General features: G+C 29.9%; 2 protein-coding genes across 3 annotated transcripts; both read left to right on the top strand.

The window, feature by feature from the left end:
* Positions 1 to 695: 695 nt before the first annotated feature.
* LOC140674607 (uncharacterized) lies at positions 696 to 5,982 on the top strand. 2 transcript variants are annotated; one of them, XM_072908258.1, is made up of 10 exons: positions 696 to 805; positions 985 to 1,151; positions 1,504 to 1,623; positions 2,093 to 2,210; positions 3,105 to 3,372; positions 4,240 to 4,362; positions 4,866 to 4,948; positions 5,031 to 5,172; positions 5,658 to 5,787; positions 5,855 to 5,982. In XM_072908258.1, the coding sequence occupies exons 2-10, from the start codon at positions 1,008 to 1,010 to the stop codon at positions 5,906 to 5,908; spliced, it is 1,182 nt and encodes a 393-aa protein (XP_072764359.1). In that variant the 5' UTR covers positions 696 to 805; positions 985 to 1,007; the 3' UTR covers positions 5,909 to 5,982. The 2 variants fall into 2 exon arrangements, with proteins under 2 accessions (XP_072764359.1, XP_072764358.1); XM_072908257.1 differs by lacking the exon at positions 696 to 805 and having other exon boundaries at positions 972 to 1,151.
* Positions 5,983 to 7,854: 1,872 nt separating this feature from the next.
* Positions 7,855 to 12,995, top strand: LOC140674730 (uncharacterized). The gene is made up of 6 exons (XM_072908497.1): positions 7,855 to 7,893; positions 9,658 to 9,777; positions 10,292 to 10,409; positions 11,290 to 11,557; positions 12,208 to 12,330; positions 12,899 to 12,995. Exons 1-6 carry the CDS (start codon positions 7,855 to 7,857, stop codon positions 12,993 to 12,995), a joined length of 765 nt encoding a protein of 254 aa, XP_072764598.1.
* Positions 12,996 to 24,203: the final 11,208 nt, after the last annotated feature.

The following is a 24,203-nucleotide window of genomic DNA, read 5'->3' as shown; positions in this document are numbered from 1 at the left end:
ATTTTTCTTGAATTGCTTATTCAAAAATATATAGAAAATGTTTCCAGATAACATCGACCACTTACTTTATTAAAAGATTTGTTGAAAAGTTTAAAGTTGATCCTCCCCTTGCAAAAAAATAATTTCTTTGATTTCATTTCTTTATAATCTATCTCTTCATTTTATCATTATGTAATCTATAGAAAATTATTTGTATTATAGATTAAATATTTCTTTTTTACAGTATTTGTAGGAAAATTACTCCAAAAACGAGCAAAATAGAAACTACAAAAAAAAACGTGGTTTACAAAACACTTTTTATAGAAATATATTAATAGTTGCCGATTTCATTCTGCATTGTACGAATATATAATGCATTTTATAAATATACTGATTTGTATTTCGAAGACTCTTTCTTCACTAAACCCCGCTATACCTCTTTCTCCATAATAATCGAAACATAACTGTGATGCCACTTCTGCAGCAAAATAATCATACGTGTATAAAAAATTAATGGTACGGAGAAAGCTAACTGAAGATAATTTCTGATCGCATACCGGATTTCCATTTTCATGTTTACCCGAATAATGCACGCGTGTAATCAATTGGATATCTCCTTTAATGTATTTATGAGACGAGTATAAAAATATTCGTTAATGATCTTGTTTTAGATCTTGTTTGAATAGAATTATGTAGAAAACGCGAGACTGTGTCAAATATATATATATATATATATATCTTTTATGCTGCTGTTTTAAAATAATAAAAATATTTTCTCTTTAAAAATAGTTTTTAAGAGAGGAGAAAATATTGGAGTAATTTGCAGGTAAACGAGTGTGTATTTGTGTGCATACATGTGTTACAATTTAATTTAATATGTATAATAATTCAAAAAGTAAAAAATAAAGTAAAGGTTAAATGTGTGAATTATTAAATAATCTCTTATAATAATAATAAAAACAATTATAGCAAGAAAGTGACGGTGATACATTTTATATTCGACAGTTCGTTTATAACCTTCGAAATAAATGGAACATTTCGTAGAACGTTACTATAAATTAAATCGAGTTTTACTGTCTATTACTGGATTGTGGCCATATCAAAGCGAATGGAGTGCTCGTTTGATAAGAATCATTCACCTTATTTTTCTGTTGGGATCTGCATTTATTCAGGTAATCGCAATTGTAAAAGTACGTGTATTTTATTTTCCTTTATACATTTTCCATATTACACACACACACACACACACACACACACACCCGTGCGCGCGCACAAATAATATAATATTTATATAATTTGTTCCTAAATTAATTAAAAGCAAATTAAAAAATTTGTTTATATATTTTAATATTATTATAAAACTTAATAATTAAATATTACTTTTTCATAGAATCTATATTTGAGAATTTGATTGTATTAGCAGTTTGGTAGCTTAAGATTACGTAGTAGTTAAGTTTAAAATATGGATTATTATCTCCCGATCATTTTTCTCGCTTTTATAACCAACTCCTAATATATTTTTAGATATTCAGTATTCTTGTATCTGAAATTACTATGGAATTTATAGCCACTACGATACCATCGATTGCATGTTCATTAGCGGTGTTGCCTCAGATGTATATACGTATCAAACACATAGACAAAGTAAGTTCAGTCGGTCATTACTTATATTACTAATACATAATATTTAACAGGATTTATTTTTTATTTAAACATAAATATTCAAAGAGTTTTTATAAAACAAATAATGAACTGTAAGTGGATGTATATGTAGACGCGTTTATTAATCTGTATTTAAATTATTCATCTATTGTTACATTTTATCTCTCACATGTAATAATAATTATATGCAATAAAATATTTATAACAGAATAAAAATAACTAATGCCATAGGAGAATAAAGTTTTAGATTCTTTAAAATTCAAATCCGATTGTTGTGGATATATTAGTATATCGATCCATAGTCTAATAAACAAAATACAAATCGAATTGGATTTGTTTTTGTTCTTATTATATTTTTTAATTAACATATTATAATTTTAATTACATTTTTAATTAACGTTATATTTTTTAATTAATTTCAATGTACTCATTTATTGGTTTTATTTTTCAGCTTAGGGAACTATTGGAACATATGTGGACTCATTGGACATTGCAAAAGACACACAATGAGTTCAAAATCATGCACAAGAATGCTGAAATCATCAGATTATTGACGCTTTATTCTTTAAGTAAGAAAAATGTTAAAGTTCGCTTTATATATAAGAAATGCGCGTTTTTGTATATTATAAAATTAGATATATTTCAACACATGATTGCACATACTGTGAAATTGTCGTACCATCTTCAATATCGACAACGAATATGTAATTATAAAAAATAATTGTGAATTAATTGTAATGTAATTTTGTATCAATATTTAAGATAAAAATATAAAAAGTTTATTTATCATAAATCATTTTTAATCCAACGCAACACACATTTTTTCAAGCAATGTGTACAATTACGATTGTATTTTAAAATAAATTCATTATATTCATTACGCGATTACTATCATTGAATTATATAAATGGGTTAAAAGAAAATTAATAAGAACGATTTATTTGACTTAATGTATGTGCTAATTTTTTTATTTTTAACTTTAAGATTTTTTTTATATTTATTTTATTTTTAATTGTCTACATTGATCTACAATATCTACTCTATACACATTTCCATAAATTTCCTGTTAAAAATTCTATATTTTTATATCTATTATTTGTAAATCAAATTTTTAAAGTATATAATTAAATATAACAACAAAAATAATATTTGTTAACATTAAACATTGAATCAAACTTTTCACGTACTTGTATGAATAACTTATATTTAATGTATTTGTTTGTAGAAAACTTTTATTTTTCCTTATTGTGTAATATATGTAATTTCTAATTTCAATAAAAAAAAATTTTTTAAATAAAAGAATATGGAACAAATTATTAATATAGCCTTATATTATTACTTAAAATGTAAAATCTATTTTTGTTATACATGATTATTGATGAAAATTTTATATTAGACTTTTTATATTTTTAACATTAAAATTCATACTGTCACATATTTACATTCACCACAGATTTTTACAGGTTGTAGTTGTCTATGTGTAATAATAGCCAATATATGGCTATATACGCCGGAAATTCTTGACATCATATCACCTATCAACGAGTCGCGCCAACGAATAAAATTACCATACGCTCGTTTTGATTTCTTCATCGACGAAGAGCGATACTTATATTTTCTTCGATTCTGCATCTTTATCGCTAGTTTCATCACACCAATGATGACCTTTGTCTATTACGTTATGTTTATGACTTTCACGATACATATTTGCGCGATGTGCAAATTACTAGGGTAAGAAATAACTTTTCAATTTTGATTATTTGCAAAAGAATAGATTACCAGAAAATTTAACATACAGCTCTTTGTAAATCCTGAGTGCATGTATAAATTTTCAAATGGTAATAAAGATAATATTTTTTATGTGTTAAGAAAATAATTAGACATTAAGAACATTAAACATTAAGAAAATAATTATTACAAAAATACATATAACTTTAGTCTTATATTGTACAGAGCGAGCCAAATAAATCTAACGATTCAAATTAAAAGACAAGAAATATAATTTAAATATTTATTTCTTGTTATACATAACGTAAAGGATAAATAATACCATTTGAGAATATTATCTATTATTTATTATTATTCTTATTCATTTTTTAAACAGCACATTTGTCAAAATGTTCACCATATGGTTGTAATTTTTTCCTATATATGAATAAAATCGAGGTTCAATACAAGATAAAATACAGGAAAATATACAAGAAAAAATTACAGCCATATCAAAAACTATGATGCAAATAGTGATACAAAATTTGATTAACAGACTAAAGTAGTTTAAGAAAGTGAACATTTGATAAATGTATTGTTTAAAAAAAGAGTAAGATAAATAATAATAAGTAAAAATAAATATACTCATGTGACATTATACATATATCCTATATGTTATGTAATAAAAAATAAACATTTAAGTTATAATTCATTTTTTATTTTATTTTGAAATTTATCGAGATTCTTTGACACATTCTATGTTAACTTTTTATTATTCTGTTACTGTATCTATTCTTCCCGCGATCTGATATTAATTTCTTTAGCTTTTAAAAAAAAGTATTAGTCTAAAATCAGTTATATAATAAAAATAACGCTGATTGAATTTAACAGGTATCGTGCGGAACATTTATTTTGCATTGTTGGAAATACGAAAAAACGTAATTTATTTCATAGGACAAAAATATATTGTGAAAAGATAACTGCTTTTGTACAGTTACATAACAGCATTATACAGTTAGTATTTTTATTCAACATATATGTTATCTAATAAGTTAAAGTACTCCAGTTTGAGCATCTATGAGTTACAACTAAAAAGAATAGACGATAGTAAATATTTAAAATTGAAAACGGTTTCAAGCAAATTTTAAACGTAATGATAAGTGGTAATTGGAATAACATTTTTTTGTTTTTTTGTTTTTATTTCACTCTTTGTTGTTATTACAATTTTAGCCAACAAATAAGCTATCATTTTCAAAATAATGCTAATCATATTTTAATTGATATTTTTGCAGTTGCATTTTTATATGCAGAAATTTTATTATTGTTATTCACCTATCGTTTAAAATAATTTCTTAATAAAAAGATTAAGCATTAATCAATTACCAAAATTACATAAATCATATATTAATATTCCTATTTTTTTATATATTAATTTTTTTTATTTTTATGTACTAAAAACATCCTTTATTTCGCGTCATGGTTTCAATTAATATACATAATCGTTTTCACATTGCAAGATTCATTCGTATGCTCGATAGTTGTTACACAATATCATGTCTATTGGATCTCATAGTATCTGTGATTGTGACAAGCATTACAGGTATGTTAATATAAATAATTTGATAGTAGAAGCATGATAAGTATAATTTCGAAATGTGTGAATAATCAAATGTTGAAACAAGCCTTTCAGACACTAACAATTTTTAAAATCGAGGAATATTTCAAAGCTATCGCATTAACTACTGTGTTATTATGTTTTCTGTTTATGATTAATTACATGGGACAAAAAGTCACAAATGACAGCTCAAATATATGTGAGAAAGTGTAAGTAGTATATAATTTGATAACATAAATACATTTTTTCGATGTCTGGCAGTTTTGATGAAAAAAACCATAGATTTAAAATAAAAAAAGGAAAAATTGAGATAAATCAAAAAACTTTTATTAAAAGAAATAAAAAAAATAAAACAAAACGAATTCTTCATGAATTTATTTCAACGGTAATTGAAATTTATCCGAAGACATATAAAAAATATAAAGGTATTGGCAAATACATTACAAGTACGTTTACGGATATACGTATACGAATGACGAATAATATTATAATATTATAATATTATAGTAATATTTTTCCAATAATTTTCCAATAATTTTCTAATAAAATATTGTATACAATTTTCTCTAACGGTTCCTTTCTTTAACGTTATTTAAATAATTTATAATAAAAATATACATTTTTCTTATTATATTGCTTCATATTTGTATAATCAAAATGTTCTTAAACTAAAATTAAAAAATTAATCGTGCAGGTACAACTCTACGTGGTATGATGCAGAAGTTTCGCAACAAAAATTGTTGCTGTTAATAATGAGACGACGTTTCAACCCGCTTGTGTTGACAGCTTGGTTTTATGTGTTCTCCGTGCCGAATTTTGTAATGGTAAGAAAAAGTATACTATAATCAATATACGCAAATTACGAAAATCAAGAAGAGTCATTTTTTTAAGATACTTCAAACAGTGGTCTCGTATTGCATGTTTATCAGAAAAATGGAAAGATAGTTTTATCAACGACAAATGTAGAAACAATGTAGAAGACGTAGCCTTTTAATTTATAGCATTAGCCTATGACAGAATATAGTAGTAAATTTGTTTCTATGTTGAAAATTCTTCTCTATCTAGAAAAGAAAAATTTATCAATTATTTGAGAGATATAAGTAAGTACATATAAATATAATATAATAAATGAAATGTATAAATTTGTAATAACACATTGACAGAATATGTAATCTTATTTTTAGAGTAATAAATCATTGAAGTATTTAAAATAGCATTGGCGAAATAAACACTAAAAAATCACAGAAATACGTTTACTGCAGAAATATTATACTACTCATTGTCAGTTTAATAATAAAAACATAATGTATCGTATTATACACAATAATTATTATTATTTAAATGACGGCATATTCTTACATCCTCTATTGCTAAAAATGAGAAATTTGTTTTATATGTTGTTTGTACTTATTACCACAGTAAGAACATCGCGCAATGTATCCAATGTCATTTACAATGTTAAATCATATTTTACTAATAACAAAATAAGGCGTAATCATACATATGTCGCAATCAGTTGAAGTAAAAAATTATTAACGTAATTATTTATCGCAAACACGCAAAGTACACGTAAAATCGATGTTATTCCGAAAAAACAAACGACAAATGTTAAGTGAATTAAATACAATTACATTAAATGCGGACGTTTCGAGCTCTATTTTGAGTCTTCATCAGCGCAATGACACAATTATAAATAAATAAAATGACTTAAGACGAAAATTATAAACAATAAATTTTTAAACATAAATGAAATTAGGCTACTGACAGTGTTTTCTGGACAGTCTCTGACGGATGTTTAGTTAAGATTTAACAAAACAATTGAGTCTGATTGTTTTTTGTTCATTTTATTTAAACACCCCCGATATTTATAGATTTCAACGGTCATTGTTATTCGCACACAATATTCTCTGGTCAGTGACTTCATTTTAATGTTGACTTTTTTGTTTAATTTGTAATCGTAATTGTAAAAGTGTATTATTTATTTTCTGTATTACGCATACGCGCAGATTAAAATAATATAATATTCATATAATTTGTTTCTAAGTAATGATTAAAAAGATGTTAAAAAATTTTGTCATATTTGAATAGAATTAAAATTTAGTAATTAAATATTACGATACTATTTATATTAAGAATTTGAACATGTTAGCAGTTTAATCAAATATGTCTTTGATAATTATGTCTCGATAAATAATATTTCCTCGTTTTTAATAATAACTAATAACATGATTATATTCAATATTCTTACATCTGAACTTTACTATGAAATTCATAACCACTGTCATAACAGTATTATTACCTACATTAGGTATCTTGTTCGAAATGTATATGCGCCTCAAACACAAAGCCAAAGTAAGCTCAGTCGATCATTACTTACATACCTAATATTTAACATATTCAACAGAATTTATTTTTTATTTTAACATTTATATGTATACATATTTCATTTAAAGACTTTTTATGAAATAAGACTAATGAATAAAAATTGTACATAGATGGATATGTACTTTCGCGCATTTATTAAATCTGAAATTAATTCGTTCATTTATTGTGTTTTTCTTTCTCTTAGATATGCTAATAGTTATGCGCTATAAAATGTTTATAACAGAGTAAAAATAATTCATATGTTAAAATAATATGAAGTTTTAGTTTCTTTAGAATTCGCAAAAGTCTGATTGATGTGGACCTTGTAATATATTGATCGGTAGTCTAATAAGTGAAACATCGATTAATCTGGATTTATGTTGAATTTTATTATATTTTTTAATTAACACATGGTCATTTATTGCTTGTGCGATTTTATTTTTGAGCTTAAAAAACTATTCGAACGTATATGTAGGACGACTGGGCTTTGCAAAAGGCATGTGATGAAGTCAAAATCATGCACGAGCATGCTGAAATCACAAGATTATGGACGCTTTATTGCTCAAGTAAGAAAAATGTTTAAGTTCGCTTTATCTACAAATGATGAGTGTTTTTGCCTTCTTTTAAATCGTCGATATATTTCCACATATGATACTGGAAGACTATTGGAAGACTGTGCTTTCTTTATTACTGACAACGAATACATAGTTTAAAAAATTTATGATAATTTCATAAATCAATTTTAATCTACCGCAGCACACATTTTTTTCTAATAATACATATAATCACGATTGCGTTCATTAGATTTATTACTGTTATTGAATTACTATTATTGAATTATATAAATGGGTTTAAAAAATTTTCACAAAAAATGATTTATTTGACTCCCATAGTATGTGTGCTAATTTTTTTTCACACTTAACTCTATATTGATATATTATGTATATATCTCTACATTTCTATAAATTTCCATAAAAACTTCCTAGTAAAAATTTTATAATTTTATTAATATACTTCTATATATAATTATCTATCTATATTATATTATTATTGATATTTCTATAATATTTATTAATCCAAACTTTTAGAGTTTACAGTTAAATATAATAATAAAAATAATCAAATTAAAATTTTTGGGGATTATCAGAGCCAGATGCGGATGATATTGCGTAAGTTTCAAGGAAAATTAGGTTTTTTATAAAATTGATTATTGGGCGCATTGATATTTCTTAGTGTTTATATCAAGATTAAATAAATCTGAAGAAGTCCATTTTGTGTACAAACATATGTCACAATTGAATATATTTATAATAATTGAATTTATAATAATTGAAATAAATTTGTACACAGGTTGATCAAGCATTGTAAATTCTTTAAGAAATAAATAAAACATTAGAATATACAGGATGTCCGGTAAAGATTGAATCAACGCTCGTGAGCAGATAGAGCGGATTAAACTGAACGAAAAAGTTCTTTACCATTTTGCGACTTTTGCAATAATTATTGAGAAATTATTTAAAAAATATCGATCAATTTGTGTAAGTATGTATTAGAACATGATCGATTTTTTAATTAATTTCCCGACAATTTTTCCGAAAATTTCAAAATGGTAAGAGACTTTTCTGTTCAGTTTAATGCACTCTATCTGATCACGAACGTTGATTTAATCTTTATCGGACACCCTGTATAAAGTGACATTAAAACAAAACGTAAAGCCAGTAAAGAACGAGAGATAAAAGTTAAATATGTGAATTATTAGATATTCTCTTAATATTATAATATAATATTATATTAATTTATCTTAATTATTGTCTTAATATTATAATAATAAAGACTACTATAGCAACAAAGTGACGATGATAAATTTTATATTCGACAGTTTGTTTATAGCCTTCAAAATAAATGGAAAATTTCGTAGAACGTTACTATAAGTTTAATCGGATTTTACTGTTGATTACTGGATTGTGGCCTTATCAAAGAAAATGTAGTGCTCGTTTGATAAGAATTAGTCACTTTACCATTGCGTTGATAGTTGCATTTATTCAGGTAATCACAATTCTAATGTATGTAAATTTTATTTTATCCCGTATTGTACACACATAAATAAAAAATATATTTTATTCATATAATTCATTTTTAAATATTGATAAAAAAAAATTAAAGAATTTTTGATATACTTTAATAGATTAAATATTACAACACTATTTTATCGAATCTGTACGTAAGAATTTGAAAATGATGTTAGCAATTAAGTTAAATATGTCTCGATAATTATCTTTCGATAATTAACACTTACTTTCTTTTATTAACAACTAATAACATATTTTTAGATATTAAGTATTTATATAGCTGAATTTACTGTGGAATTTGTAACCAGTATAATAACAATGATTTTACCTACAGTAGGTACCTTGTTCCTGATGTTTATACGTTTCAAACATGTAGACAAAGTAAGCACATTCGATCTGATTACTTATGTTACTACTATGTTATGTACTATTACGTAATGTTTAACAGACATTATTTCTTATTTTAATATAAATATTCAAATAGAATGTTTTTATCCAGATAGTAAAAGTAGTTATTTTAACGTTAAAATGACTACTTTTGCTACCAGAATATAAAAATAAAAAATAAATTAATGAATACAAATTATACATAAGTAAATATAGATACGTTATCGTATTTACTGAATCTGTAATTAAATTTTTCACATCTATTGTTACCTTTCTATCCCTTACATGTGCTAATAATAGTGTCCAATAATATATTTTTAACAGAACAAGAACAGTGTCATAATAAAATTAAGATTCATGTTCTTTAGAATGCAAACAAAAATAATTAGGATATGGTTACATATTGATCGGTAGCCTAATAAATGAAATACAGATTTATGTGGATTTATTTTTATTTTATTTTTTAATTAACACATACTCATTTATTGCTTATAATTTTATTTTTTAGTTTAAAGAACTATTCGAACGTATGTGGGCCGACTGGGCGTTGCAGAAGACAGACGATGAGATCAAAATCATGCACGAGCATGCCGAAATCACAAGATTGTACACGCTTTTTTGCTTATGTAAGAAAAGTTAAATTTCGCTTTATTTACAACAAAGGTGTGTTTTTATTGGTAAAATCGCAGATTTCAGCACATGATACTGTGAGATTACTGTGTTCTCTTTAATATCGACAACAAATAGATAGCTATACAAAAATTTTTCTTCAATGAGGGAATTCACTTTTATATTGATATTTAACAAAAATGTAAAAAGTTTATTTATCATTTTTAATCCAATGCAAACACATTTTTTTCTAGCGGTGCATATCACGATTGCAGTTTTAAAATACGCATTTATTAGATTCATTACGTCTATTGTCATTGAATTATATAAATAGGTTTTTAAAAAATTTTATAAAGAATAACTTATTTGACTCACGTGGTGCATGTGCTAATTTTTTTCACTCTTAACTTTTCTTTAATTTTTTTAATCTACTTTAATATTCTATATTGATCTATTTATTCTATACATTTTCAGAAATTTTCATGAATTACCTATTAAAAATTCTATATTTCTATAACTTTATTAAGCCAAATTTTTAAAGTATGTAATTAAACGTACCAACAAAAATAATATTTATAAATATTAAAATTTGAATCAAACATTTTACGTTTTATATTAACAACTTATGTTCCACGTATTAGTTTGCTTAAAACTTATATTTCTTGTTTTATTTTTATTACAGTTTCTGGCAAAAAAAAATTATAAAAATAATAAAAAAATATAAAAAGTTAGAGAAACAAATATTGTTATAGATATAGACCCACCATCATTTGAAATCACGCAAAATTTATTTTTGTTATATATAATTATCGATAAAAATTTTATATTAAACTCTATATATTTTTATTGTTAAAATTTATATTATCGTGTATTTACATTTACCACAAATTTTTACAGGTTCTGGCTATTTAGGTGTAATAACATTCAATATATATCTGTATACGCCGGAAATTCTTGATATCATATCACCTATGAATGAATCCCGCCAGCGAATACAACTATCATATTTTCGTGTTGGATTCTTCAGCGATGAAGAGCGATACTTATACTTTATTCGATTTGTTATATTCATTTCTAGTGTGTTCGTACCGTTAATAGTTGGGACTTGTTTTCTACAGTTTGTGGTTTTCACGCAACATGTTTGCGCGATGTGTAAATTGCTGGGGTAAGAAATAACTTTTCTGACTATTATTTTGAAGAATAGATATCTTAAAAATTACTAAAAAATGAAATATAACTTAAATATTTATTTCTTGTTATATAGTATATAGAATAAATAATGCCATTTAAGTGTATTATCTATTATTTATTATTATTCATCTTATGTATTTTTAAAATACAGTATATTTGTCAAAATAATATATGTTATATTAATGAAGTCATGAAAAATGCAGGAAAAAATCATAGCCATACCAGACAATATGGTGCAAACAACGATGCGAAACCTGCATAATAGACTAAAACAGTGTAAGATAAATGTAAGATAAATGAAGAGCATTTGCCGAATATACTGTTTAAAAAAACGAGCAAAATGAATTAATAATAAATATTATACTTAAATAAAATTATATATTCTATATGCTATATAATAAAAAAATAAATATTTAAGTTATATTTTATTTTTTTATTACATTTTTATTTCATTTTGAAAATTGTCAAGTTTTTTAGCTCATCCTATATTAACTTTTTTATTATTCTATTACTGTACGTTTTTCTTACGGTAACCTAACATTTAATTTCTTTAGCTAATTTAATAAAATATTATTCTAATAAAGTCAGCTATTTAATAAAAGTAACACTGATTGAATTTGACAGGTATCGTGCGGAATGTTTATTTTCTATTGTCGGAAACACGAAAAAATGCGATTCATTTTGTAGAACAAAAATATATTGTGAAAAGATAACTGTTTTTGTACAGTTACATAACAGCATTATACAGTTAGTATTTTTATTCGACATACATGTTATCTAATAAATTAAAGTGCCCCGGTTTGAGCAATCTATGCGTTACAAGGAATGAACAGACAATAATAGATATTTAAAACATATTGAAAACAGTTTCAAGCAGAATTTAAAAGTAATGATAAGTGACAACTAGAATAAAATTTTTTTATTTGTTTTTTTTTATTTCACTCTCTGATTTTATTACGATGTCAGCCATTAAAAGCTATTGTTTAATTTGAAAATAGTGTTAATCATACTTTAATTGATGCAGTTCATTTCTATATAAATATATCTAAAAATTATATTTATATAAATTGTAATTATATATGCAAGATAAAAAAAGAGAAATCAATATAAAAAAATTTTATTATTATTCATTTTTCGCTTAAAACAATTTCCTCATCAAAAGATTAAGCATTCATGAATTATCTAATTGTAAATCATATTAATGTATGTATTTATTTATATATTTATTTTCTATGCCTTTATTTTATGTAAAAATATTTCTATATTTCGCGTTCATAGTCTCAATTAACATATACAATCTTTTTCACATTACAAGATTCATTCGTATACTCGATAGTTGTTACACAATACCATGTATAATGGAACTCATAGTGTGTATGATTGTGACAAGCGTTTCAAGTATGTTAATATAAATATATTGATATTAAAAAAGTGTAATGAGTATAATCTCGAAATATAATCAAAATGTTGAAACAAGTTTTTCAGATTCTAACCAATATTAAAATCGAAGAAATTGTAAGAGGTTTCATTTTTGTTAACGGATTATTATTATATATGTTTGTGTGTAATTACATGGGACAAAAAGTAACAAATGAGAGCACAAATATATGTGAAAATGTGTAAGTAGTAGTATATGCATATAATTTAGTAAGTCTTTTTAATATCCGGAGTTTTGATAAAAAAAAACATAGATTTAAAAACAAAATTGAGATAAATGAACAAAATTCTAATATTAAAAAAAAATTTTATGAATTTCAATAACTTGATTTGGAAACTTGTAAAGAATATAACGTATTGTCAAATACGTTTGCAAGGTTTATGAACATACTATAAACAATATTATAATAAATTTCCAACATAGTATACAACAATTTTTTCTAACGATTTAACCAGTACTTAATTCATTTATAATAAAAATGCATATTTTTCTGATTTTATTACATCATATTTGTTTAATCAAATTCGTATCTCAAAATAAAAGAAAAGAAATTAATCGTGTAGGTACAATTCTGCGTGGTATGATGCAGGAGTTTCGCAACAAAAATTGTTGCTATTAATAATGAGATTACGCTTCAGCCCACTCTTCTTGACGGCTTGGTTTTACGTATTCTCCCTGCCGAATTTCTCATTGGTAAGAAGTACATCGTAATGAATATGCGCAAATTACAAGCACAAATTAAAGAATGTTTATTTTTTTAAGGTACTTCAAACGGTGATCTCATATTACATGTTTATTAGACGAATTGAATGATAGTTTTATCAACGACAGATGTAGAAAAAATGTAAAAGACGTAGTCTTTTAGCCTATAGCCTACGTTAGTCTATGACAGAACATGAATAGTCATCTTGTTTTCAATTCTATGTTAAAACATTTTTTTTCTGTAAAAAAAAATTTATTAGTTGCGAGAGATAGTAAGTATATGTAGATACAATAAAATAAATAAAATATGTATACGTATATTAATAAAGTTTGTAATTTTTTTAGAGTAAGAAATCCTTGAAATATTAAAAACCGCATTAGTAATATAAAAAAAATCACGAAAGTTAACCGCAGAAGTAGTTGAGCTGGTTATTTTAATAATAAACAAATAATGTTTAGTATTATACATACAAATATATATATATATATGCATATATTTATTTATTTATAATTATTTTATTTATGTATAACATATATTAACGATATCAGAAGAGACAAACGGTATTTTGAGTATGTTGCTGAAACTAAAAAACTCGCTTATGTCAGATGTGTGGATGCATTAACACAATAGCCAAGTATGCTGCATCGTTCACGATTCAAGTGAAATTCTGATCGTTTATGATTCACCAAAATCGGCGAAAGGTCGATCGTAAGTCGCGAGATGGAGTCACAGCAAGCGAGGCGACGTCTGTAAAGACCGGTTTAATAACATTAATGAAGGAACAGCTCGCTAAAAAGAGCAAGACAGAAAAGAGCTGAGGGAGAAGGGAGGGAGGAAGACAGCGCTCTCGTCCCCTCGATTTTCCTCGCCGCTCCTCTACCATTCTTTATCCTTAGAGGAAATAAAACCAGAGTTGTAAGAGCCGGATGATTAATATCCAGCCGACAGTTTGTGAAGCGGGCAGCCAATAAACGGGATAAAAATACTCGTGAAAAATAGCGCGCTCATTAGGGGTACAGTGACATCTGCGACTGCCTGCCTCGCGCGAAGGAGCTCGAGAAGGCGGGTCGAGGAGAACGCTAGGGTGATCAGAAAAGGAAAAGAAGATGAGGCAGAAGGAGAGGTACTCGAGAACGGAGCACCGGAAGACGCGGAGGGACAGATTTATTAAAGTAATGGCAGATTATTTTAATATTCCGATGGGAGTGTGCTCCATTCGCATTGTCTCGCGCAATTCAATAAGCTTCGCGCCTAAGCAACCTTTTTCGTTAAGATTTTCATTATTTCCGAACTGTCACTTTATTTTTTATCTTATTATGATATCTAATACACGAATAAGAAACAAATTGATGTAGTCTGTGAGAATCATTGGTGCGTTTAAAGACGAAGTTACAGAATCTCCCATTTGAAATCGTAAAATTCGACCCTTCATATACGAATCCGTATTCATGCCTCAAACGTAGCATTAAATGTGCGATGTGAATATGAGCTAGTATATATAATATCGAAAAGTTCTGCCAGGAATCTCGAGAAAGAGTCCTGTGCTCCGTTTATTTGAGTTCAAAATAGCACGAGCTAAATTTTTGCCGAGAATACAACGGATATAACACAGCTGTTGGCTTATGAAAGCTGTAAGTGTTGCTGCCAAAGCAGTGATATCTGAGTAATCGATTCGACCAATACGCTAGATTTTATTTTTCCTTATTAACATGTTACTAACTTCTACATTTTCTTTTGTCTTTACGTTAAAAAATAGAAATAGCATAGAACATAAAAAATAAACTCAACAAAAAAATACGTTTCGTACAAGTGTCATAGGATAATAAAGATTGGATGATAAAAGATATATTAACATAAGATAAATGGAGATAATTAACAGCGGAATAAATGAGCTGCAATATCATCTAATAATAAAATCAATAATCACCACAAAATCGTTAAGAAAAATTACGGCTATTAATCAAATGTTCATCATAGAATTATTATCAAAGAATTAAACAATTACATTAATTATACATTTCTAGGGTGTAGTTTTAATCAATACCGTTTAATTTTAATTTTTTGGCAATGGTGAAAAATATAAGAAAAAAACTTCTCATCGTACACAACATATATATATAGTGTTTGAGCAATAGCAATAAGTAATAGTCATTTCAGAATAAGTAAAGTCGCAGATGCACATCGGGATAATTTCCTTCTTGGCATTAGTCCGTACATGGTATCTTTTCATTTCGGAGTATCATTGCGCGAATCGAGAAGAAAAGAGCTTATCTTTTCATTTTTGCTCTCATTGGATTATTTCAGTCCGTTTGGCAAAACTGAGAATCTACCGTACCGAAGAAGGTGACGTTGCCAAACAATGAAACAATATAAAGAAAATTGCATTTATTAATTATGAGATACTAATCGCACAACTCGTTACAATTTAAGTTATAAATTAGCTTTCGTATTACTTCTAAGAGATTATACCAGAAACGATATGTTGCAATTACCCATTCCAGAGCTTAACGTATTCTACAATATAACTACAGCTACCAGCTGCCATTATGGGCATCGGAACTACGATCGCAACCATCAGAGCACTGATATACGCCCGCCATCAAAATCACGTGCCACAAAGTGGCGCGATTGTATTTTTCTCGCAGTATTTTTTTTTTCTACTCTTTTTATTTTCAATCACGACACGCGCGTGGCCCGATCGACCGTTCGATCGCGACATTGTACTCGAATCGGCCGGCATAATCTTGACGTATATTTTTCCGGACAGCGCGAGCTGCGCCATGGTGGATGCTGGCCGGCACAACGAGATATTCGTTAGGGGAGGGCAATTTTTAAAAATTAAACGTCCCACTTTATCGTTACGCGCGGCGATTAATAATAACGGGCGCGATCGGGCGCGTATCTTCTATAACCTTTCCGGGATATAAATCTGCGAAATTCTGGAATTATCAGGCGGCGGGGCATGAAAGGCTATTTCCGTCGCGCGGAATCGCGGGCAATATTTTACCGCCCGGGATTGGGGTTGAACGCGGGACACATCGACGTTTGATATTTTTATGCAGTGGCGCCACCGCGACGAGATTTACGAGGCAGATATGCGATCACAAAATGTCCGACACTAAATCAAACATGTTGCATCGGAAAACATCCGAAATTATTATTGGGACTTTTATTGGATCAACGGGAATGAAATAAACGTGTGACGTAACTTTATATTCCGTTTCTCTTCCCTCTCCTCACCCACCCCCCCCCTCGCCGCCCCCTATCCACCCGTTGCGCGCGCGAGCGTGCCGTTCTATCCGATCTCTTGCGGAATAAAAGGCTAACTTTATGATTGATTCGCCTTTTTTACGAGCCTTTTTTCGTCGTACGTCAGTGCCGAAGGCGATGGATGGATCCTCCTCCGTTCTCTGTCGATATCGTTCTGTCTCGTTTCTTCAAGCTAAATGCGCAATTCCATGAGGATTGCGAGAGGAATTTCCTTTCGATTTACTCATTAGTACGTAAATGTGACGTCAATGAAACTAGGATTTTAATTTAAAATAACAGAGACATCTCGTATGAATTATTATGCACAAGAGCAAAATATTCCTCATCTCATTTCGCGAGGATAATCTATATCAAACCATCTGTTTATTTAAAGAAACATGAAAATATTAAGTTTCCTGTTTTCTCCATTACGTAATAAGCTAACATATGCAGTATGACGGTTTCTGAAACTCGCTTTATGGACAGTCGAAAGATTTATTTCGTGTTTCATATTCTGCTTTAACGTCAAAATGATTGATTTTCATAATCAATGATTTCATGCTATCTTTTCATCGAGAAATATATAAACATACATGAGATCCAACAGCTTAGAAATTTCACATCCGATTACGAAAGAATTTAATAATAAAAGAGAGAATAGGACGCGCAGCTTACTGTTATTAATCGCGCTAATCGATTTGACGTTCGTTGATAATGCAGCGTCGGCGGGAGATGCAGTCTCGTACATGCCGTGTCTATCTTTTATTGATGCGGCCGGCGCTGGCGCCGGCGTCCGACGCCCCGTAATTGAAGGGACGCCCTTTAACTGAATTTCAAACGATCGCATTGTTAGCGTTGGGTTTGCGATTGCGCGAGAGCGTCGCGACGTCTTCCGCCAACGTTCGCGAAACCGCTACGCGCGTTTCATTCAACGCAATTTCATTCTTTCTTTCGTAAAAACCGTAAAACGACAAATTTCTCTATTATGGATCCTGGTATTAAATTATCTCTTAATAAAAAAGGAGGCGTATTAATGATAAGCTGAATTAACGGAAAGTAATGACAATAAGAAAAAGCTATATATTTCATAATAAATGTTGATAAAAAAAAATAATTTCAGAAAGAACATAAATATATATACATAAAACACACAGTGGAGCAATTGTTTTTAATTTTTTAAATAATTTCGAAAAATAAAAAATTTCGCAAAATACGCTCGAAACTGAATTTTTCTTAATTCGTCGATTCTCTACAAAATATATAGCTCGACATCGTCGAATGATCATGCCAAAATGGTGCAATGTATAAAACTACAAACATAACAGCGTATTTATAGTTATGCTTAAAATCGCGAAGAAACGGAAATAGCCACTCAGTTGCGCCGGAAGAAGGAAAAGAAGAGGAGAAGAATCCTACGGGATGAGATGATATATCGCGGTTATTGTCCATTAGGAGAGCCCGAGGTGGCCATCCACGTCACCAACTTACTTTACGATATCACTCTCCTGCTTTCTCGGACCGCCGATTCGCTTTCCTTCTCTCTGCTCATTCTTGGCACTCACTCTTATTCCCCTTTGCTTCTTTATCTTTGCTATCATGGCTTCCTGTATCTTTTTTCCCTGCGTCATCGCCGGGATGCGAAAGTGCGCGCGTGTGTTTTATCCCGCGCCTTATGGCAGCTACGAAGAGATTCTTTGGCGATTAATCCGTTACACGTTTAGGCCCTCTTCCCTTCCTCTGCTATTAGAGATCCGTTTTTAACGTGTGATATTATCCTTTTCTATAATTATGATATAATCTGTAGCAGTTACCATGGATGAAGAAAATTTTCATTTCTAAAAATTTAATTTTATTTTGATGAGACATCTGTCGCTTCGAATATTCCTGCTAAACGATATGATCGATATTCATATGTTCTAAATTAATATTTGTCTATGACAATTTTTTTAAAAGTTGAAAATATTGTAGAATAAAAAAATGCAAACACATTTTCGAAGAACAAACTTTTTAAACATAAAATATGCAGGCTAATTTTTCTCGCAACAACATATTTAACACACTTAGGCAACTGTATGGCTCATTTTTCCATTTTAATGTAAAAGGCACTCTTATCCTCTTATCCGTTCTTTTCACTCGCAAGTTTTGCACCATTTTGAACGGATCTCGGCGACTAATGCCCCTCATTAAAAGTTTCTCTCGCTGCACCTTGAGATGCACCCTGTACTCGGAATATCATATAAATCCATTGACCCGAGAAGTATCGTAATCGTGAAAAATATATCGTTCTGAAGGGTCGCATAAATCTTGGCCAATGGCTCTTTCCGAAGAGAGAGAGAGAGAGAGAGAGAGAGAGAGAGAGAGAGAGAGAGAGAGAGAGAGAGAGAGAGAGAGAGAGAGAGAGAGAGGGGGGGGCCCGTAAGAGACGACGGCTGGAGAGGAGGACTGGTTAATTGGCATGACAGATAGAGGGTGCGAGAGAAGTTGTCGCTTAGTAACATTACGTCGCGATGAAAGTGATTTCCAACCCTCCCTCTCGTGCCGCCGCTGTCGCTACTTCTCTGCGCCACCCGCTGTTCCGCGTATTGGCGAAACGTTTCAGAGTGGATTGCACGAGCGCTCGATTCCTTGTATTATTAGAAGAGAACAGTTCCGGGGAAAGGGGGAGACTTTTCATTTCATATACTGTCGTGTCGTATACACGGAAATACCCTGTCTATCTCGATAAGATAATACTTTCATCATTTAAGCTTCATAGAGAGACAAAAAGTTCTCAAAAGAGACTAACTCTTGCTTTGTAACAATATGCTCGATTTTCCGCGGTAAAAGATAAGTATAGATTTCAGATGATATAGGGATATTGGTGTGAGGTGTACGGAATTAATAATTATTATACTATACTTTGAAAGGAAATATTACAGAGGCTGCTCTGTTAACATTACAAACAAAATAAAAAATGTTTTGTAGATTCTTCTTCTCTGGGAAATCTCTCAAAAAAATTGAAATTTTTTCTGACAAATTAAAGTTTGTATGCTGATCCAGACAGATCACATTAATTTCTTTGTTTCTAAGTTAGAAGAAAAAAACATTATTATAATAGAACATTGAAACTTCCCTTGCTTTTTCTCTCATCACTATTAAATAACTCATATCTTTATACAATTCAAGCCCCTGTTCATATCCAAATAACATATTTAACTAACATAATGTTTCGTACTATGATACTAAATCACAGAACAGAATAGAATAAAGAACGTCAAAAATCTCATTGAAAAGGGGGAGGGCGTGAAATCTCGCCATATGAGCATCCGCGCGTCTCCTCTCTCTTCTTCATGGGATGCGAGACGCGTGTTTACATAGTATCAAGCACCCACCATAAGTGGGCGGTACAAAGAACACGTCGTGGGTCCATATTCCCCCCTTTCTCTTGTCCTCTCGAAACACGTCTCTTTCATCCCTCCTTCTATACATCATCCGACGACTCATCCGCTGACTTGTTATTAAATTAATCCTTCGTTTAGTCAAATTGATGCATCGATATCACAGAGCGCTCATAACTCACGACACCCTCTCTCGCACCCGGGGGTGCGCGCATACACACGGAACTCGCGCGCGCGCGCGCGCGTGCGTGAGTGAGTGCGTGGTTTCGCAGCCCAGGATTCGCGGCTGAGAGGGGTTGCAACCCCCTCCCCGGTCCCCATTTGTGCCGCGCGTTGCACGCACTGTGACTCTACTATTTATTAATATCGTTACTTAACATTTCAACCGCTCGTGCATCACGCCGTGATGTCATTAAGATAAATGCGCCCCGTCGACCGCCACCGCCGCCCGTGGCCTGGCGTCACTCGATTGTTGTTCATTATAATTAATAATTCAGAAATATCTCGCTCAATGCGCTTTTATATTAAGCGCTACTTCATATCGTATGTTGATAGTACCTACTAAAACAAAATGAGGAAGCAATTTCGCGAATCGAGAAAAAAGATAATTAAAGACTTGATATATATATAAAAAAAAACAAGAGTTATATTATCAAAAATTATCTAATTTCACGAAAAAAGTTTTTTTATTTTTATTAGATTTTCTATTTTTTTACAAAAAATGGAGGCGGTTTAAATGTCTCATTCGAAATATCTTGCAATAATAGATTAAGAAATCATATGATTTCTTTTTTACCTAAAACATTAGATTTTTCATTTATACGATTTTGATATTACCTTTTTTGTTACAACAGAAGATTACTTCCATTTTTTTTTTTTCAAAGCTCTCTTTTTGTCATATCAAGAACGAGTTCTCGGATAGCACTTTGAGATTCAAATGATATTCGTACTCAAAGTAAGCCGGGATCTGAAATCAAATTTGAATCCGCCGCAAAGTCTGAATCTTAAATGATACGAGGAGGGGTTTGTGACCGAACCAGGATCAAACGATTTGATTCGAGAACATAGGATTAAGGAGAACATAAGCCAGCAGGGTGCGTTAGGGGATGAAGCAACTGACCATTTCAGCCATCATGGGACGATGAATTAACACGTGCGTACATCAGTAGATATCAGTATCTATCAGTGTATATATACTCTAGTTGCGGATGATTTTATTCTTGAGAATAAAATTGCTCAAGCGGAATACATAACTATTAATGAAAAACATTTGAATAAAATAATAATAGAGTAGCGCTTGCTGATGTAATCTAATTTTATCTTAGAATAATTATATATTTTTATTATAATTTAAAATCGAGATATCATCAATTAGTCGTTATTGTCTTCAATAAAATCAATAAGAAAAATAATTAAAAATGTTTATCTTAATTATAACGTATAATTAAATAAATTAATAGATAATTTTATAAAGTCAAACTTAAGAAATTTTATCCTCACTGACAAATTCTCCACTTAGAAATTGATGACACTTTTTATATAATTTTATAACAGTCCGATATATCTATCTTCGTTTTTCCTCATACTCCACTTTCTCCCCACATCATACACGCTAAAATATAAAATGAAAAATAAATTTAATTAAAGTCAAAAAAGAATTAATTATTGTTAATAATTTCATTGAATTATTTTATTATATTCCATTAAATTCTTTAATTCCATTTAATTTTTAAGTAAGTTAATTAAAATAATTTCTCTTCTATAAATTTATCTCTGAAATAAGTAAAATTCAACTTCTAATTCAATAAATATAATAAAATGATTTATTTTATTTCATTTTATACTAAAAAAATTTGATTTTTAATTATAAAGTTTCTTTTCACTCTCTAAAAATCTGCGTTCGTTTAATACTTGAAAAAGAAGTGAAGCGTGTTTTCGCTATAAAGTGCAAAACTAGTGCATCGCGGTAGCGGGTGGCTCGGAAAAAAAAAAGAACAAGAGAGAAGAGGAGGAGGAGGAGGGAGAAGGAGGAGGAAAAGAGAGCAGCTTTAGACAATAGAAAGGACCGAACAGAATCGAGTGCGGAGAGCGAAGAGAGCGGAGAGAGGCAGAGCGGGCCATAAACAAGTGCTTACCGCAATCTAATGCGTCTGTAATTGCTCGAGCACCGGTATCTCCCCCAACGGCCCCACTTGCTCCCGCGATTTAATTACTATGTAAATGTCGCATTCCCTAACCTGTCCGTTTTCCTGCCTGCCTGCCTGCCTGCCTGCCTGCCTGCCTTGCCTGCCCTCCCCCTGGTCCGGATCCTCGCCGTCCTCTCTGGTGTCGTCCTCCACCTCCGCCCGCTGTCGCCCGATGTCCTTAATTACTTTATACGTTATTATAGCCCACCAACTACTACGCCGACCGTACTCACTCCATCCGGCACCCAGGCAGGCATTCCACTCCATTTCGTTCAGCCATATTGCCGCCGGGTTAAAGCGGACTGCTTGGGATACATTCTGTTCGCTGATTATCTCAAGCGAATCGCCTTTGTAAAGTTATCTGGATATGATTCCGAAGCTATGAAACTATTCGTGCAGATTGTAACGAGAAGCATGGATGAGAGTTCATTGATATATGATTCTAATAATACTTTGTTCTTTAAACAATAAATAGATAGTGTAATTTAAAATGTAATTATTATATATTATTATTATTATTACGAGTACAAATAACGTTTCTAGATAATTTTCAATGTAATTAATAAATGTCATTAATGAATAAAGAATTTCGAAAACCCACGCGGTTAAATTATTTGTAAGTTTTCAACGGATTGAAATAAAACGGACTGCCGCTAACGCACATGCGGATAGATAATATTGTTATTGGCGATTTGGAAGCCAGCCATTGCGCAAACGCGCAATAAACTGCGCTCGTTTATCGCTACCAAATGGAGAACGATTTCATCTCGTTTTAGCCTCTCTTTGTCTCACGGTCTCTTTCCCCTATTCTATCGTCGGACTTTTAACAGTATAAATGGTCCCGCTGTCCACAGGCTTCCGATAATGTGGCGGTCCAGAGGGTCGCGGGAGGATGGCTTTGGTCAGTTTGTCAGCCACCGATGTACCTAAGAGGGTCCTTTTCCTCCTGCGTCGATTTGTCTTCCACCGCAATGGATAAACTTCACGCAATCTGCCACCGGAATTTCTCAAAAGTAGACGCGACCTGACGTGCGACCACGTGCGCCTTGTCGGATTTTATCCATTTCCATTCGCCATTTGACAACAAAATTTATTTTGAAAATTAACGGATACGCTCGTTAATATTACATCTCCTCGTACGTTATGTAAGGAGAATATATCTCGAAGATAGTCCTATTACTAGATTACTCTTATTATTGTCTCATTTTCTCGGAGAGATAAATAAATAGATGCGTTATCAATTATATTGCTTTAAAAAGATAATAGGTCTTTAACGAAATATATCTTTCACAATGTGTTATTTACAAAAAAAATATTATTATAAGAAAGAACAAATGACGGTAAAATTTTGTATGCGCTACTCTTGATTTAAAGATTGCGATAATATAAATAGGTCTCTTATACAAGAACTTTAATCATAGTTTGATCAAGCGGACGTGACATTTAAAATACCTGCATCAGTAAGTTAGTTCAGCGAGAAAACACGATTCTATAATTAAATCAAAGTCTTGCGTATAAACTTTATAATTAAAAGAGAAATAAATTGTATCTAGAATAAAAAAAAATAATTGTTATATTACATCAAAATGATACAGAGAAATTTTATATAAATTGTGCAATATAATTTTAAAAAATAATCATAATTAATCTCAAAAAAATAAAAATTT

This window comes from Anoplolepis gracilipes, chromosome 16 (genome assembly GCF_047496725.1).
Source record: "Anoplolepis gracilipes chromosome 16, ASM4749672v1, whole genome shotgun sequence".
Lineage (NCBI taxonomy): Eukaryota > Metazoa > Arthropoda > Insecta > Hymenoptera > Formicidae > Anoplolepis > Anoplolepis gracilipes.
The sequence above is the reverse complement of the archived record's forward strand: the minus strand, read 5'-3'. Positions and strand labels throughout refer to the sequence as shown.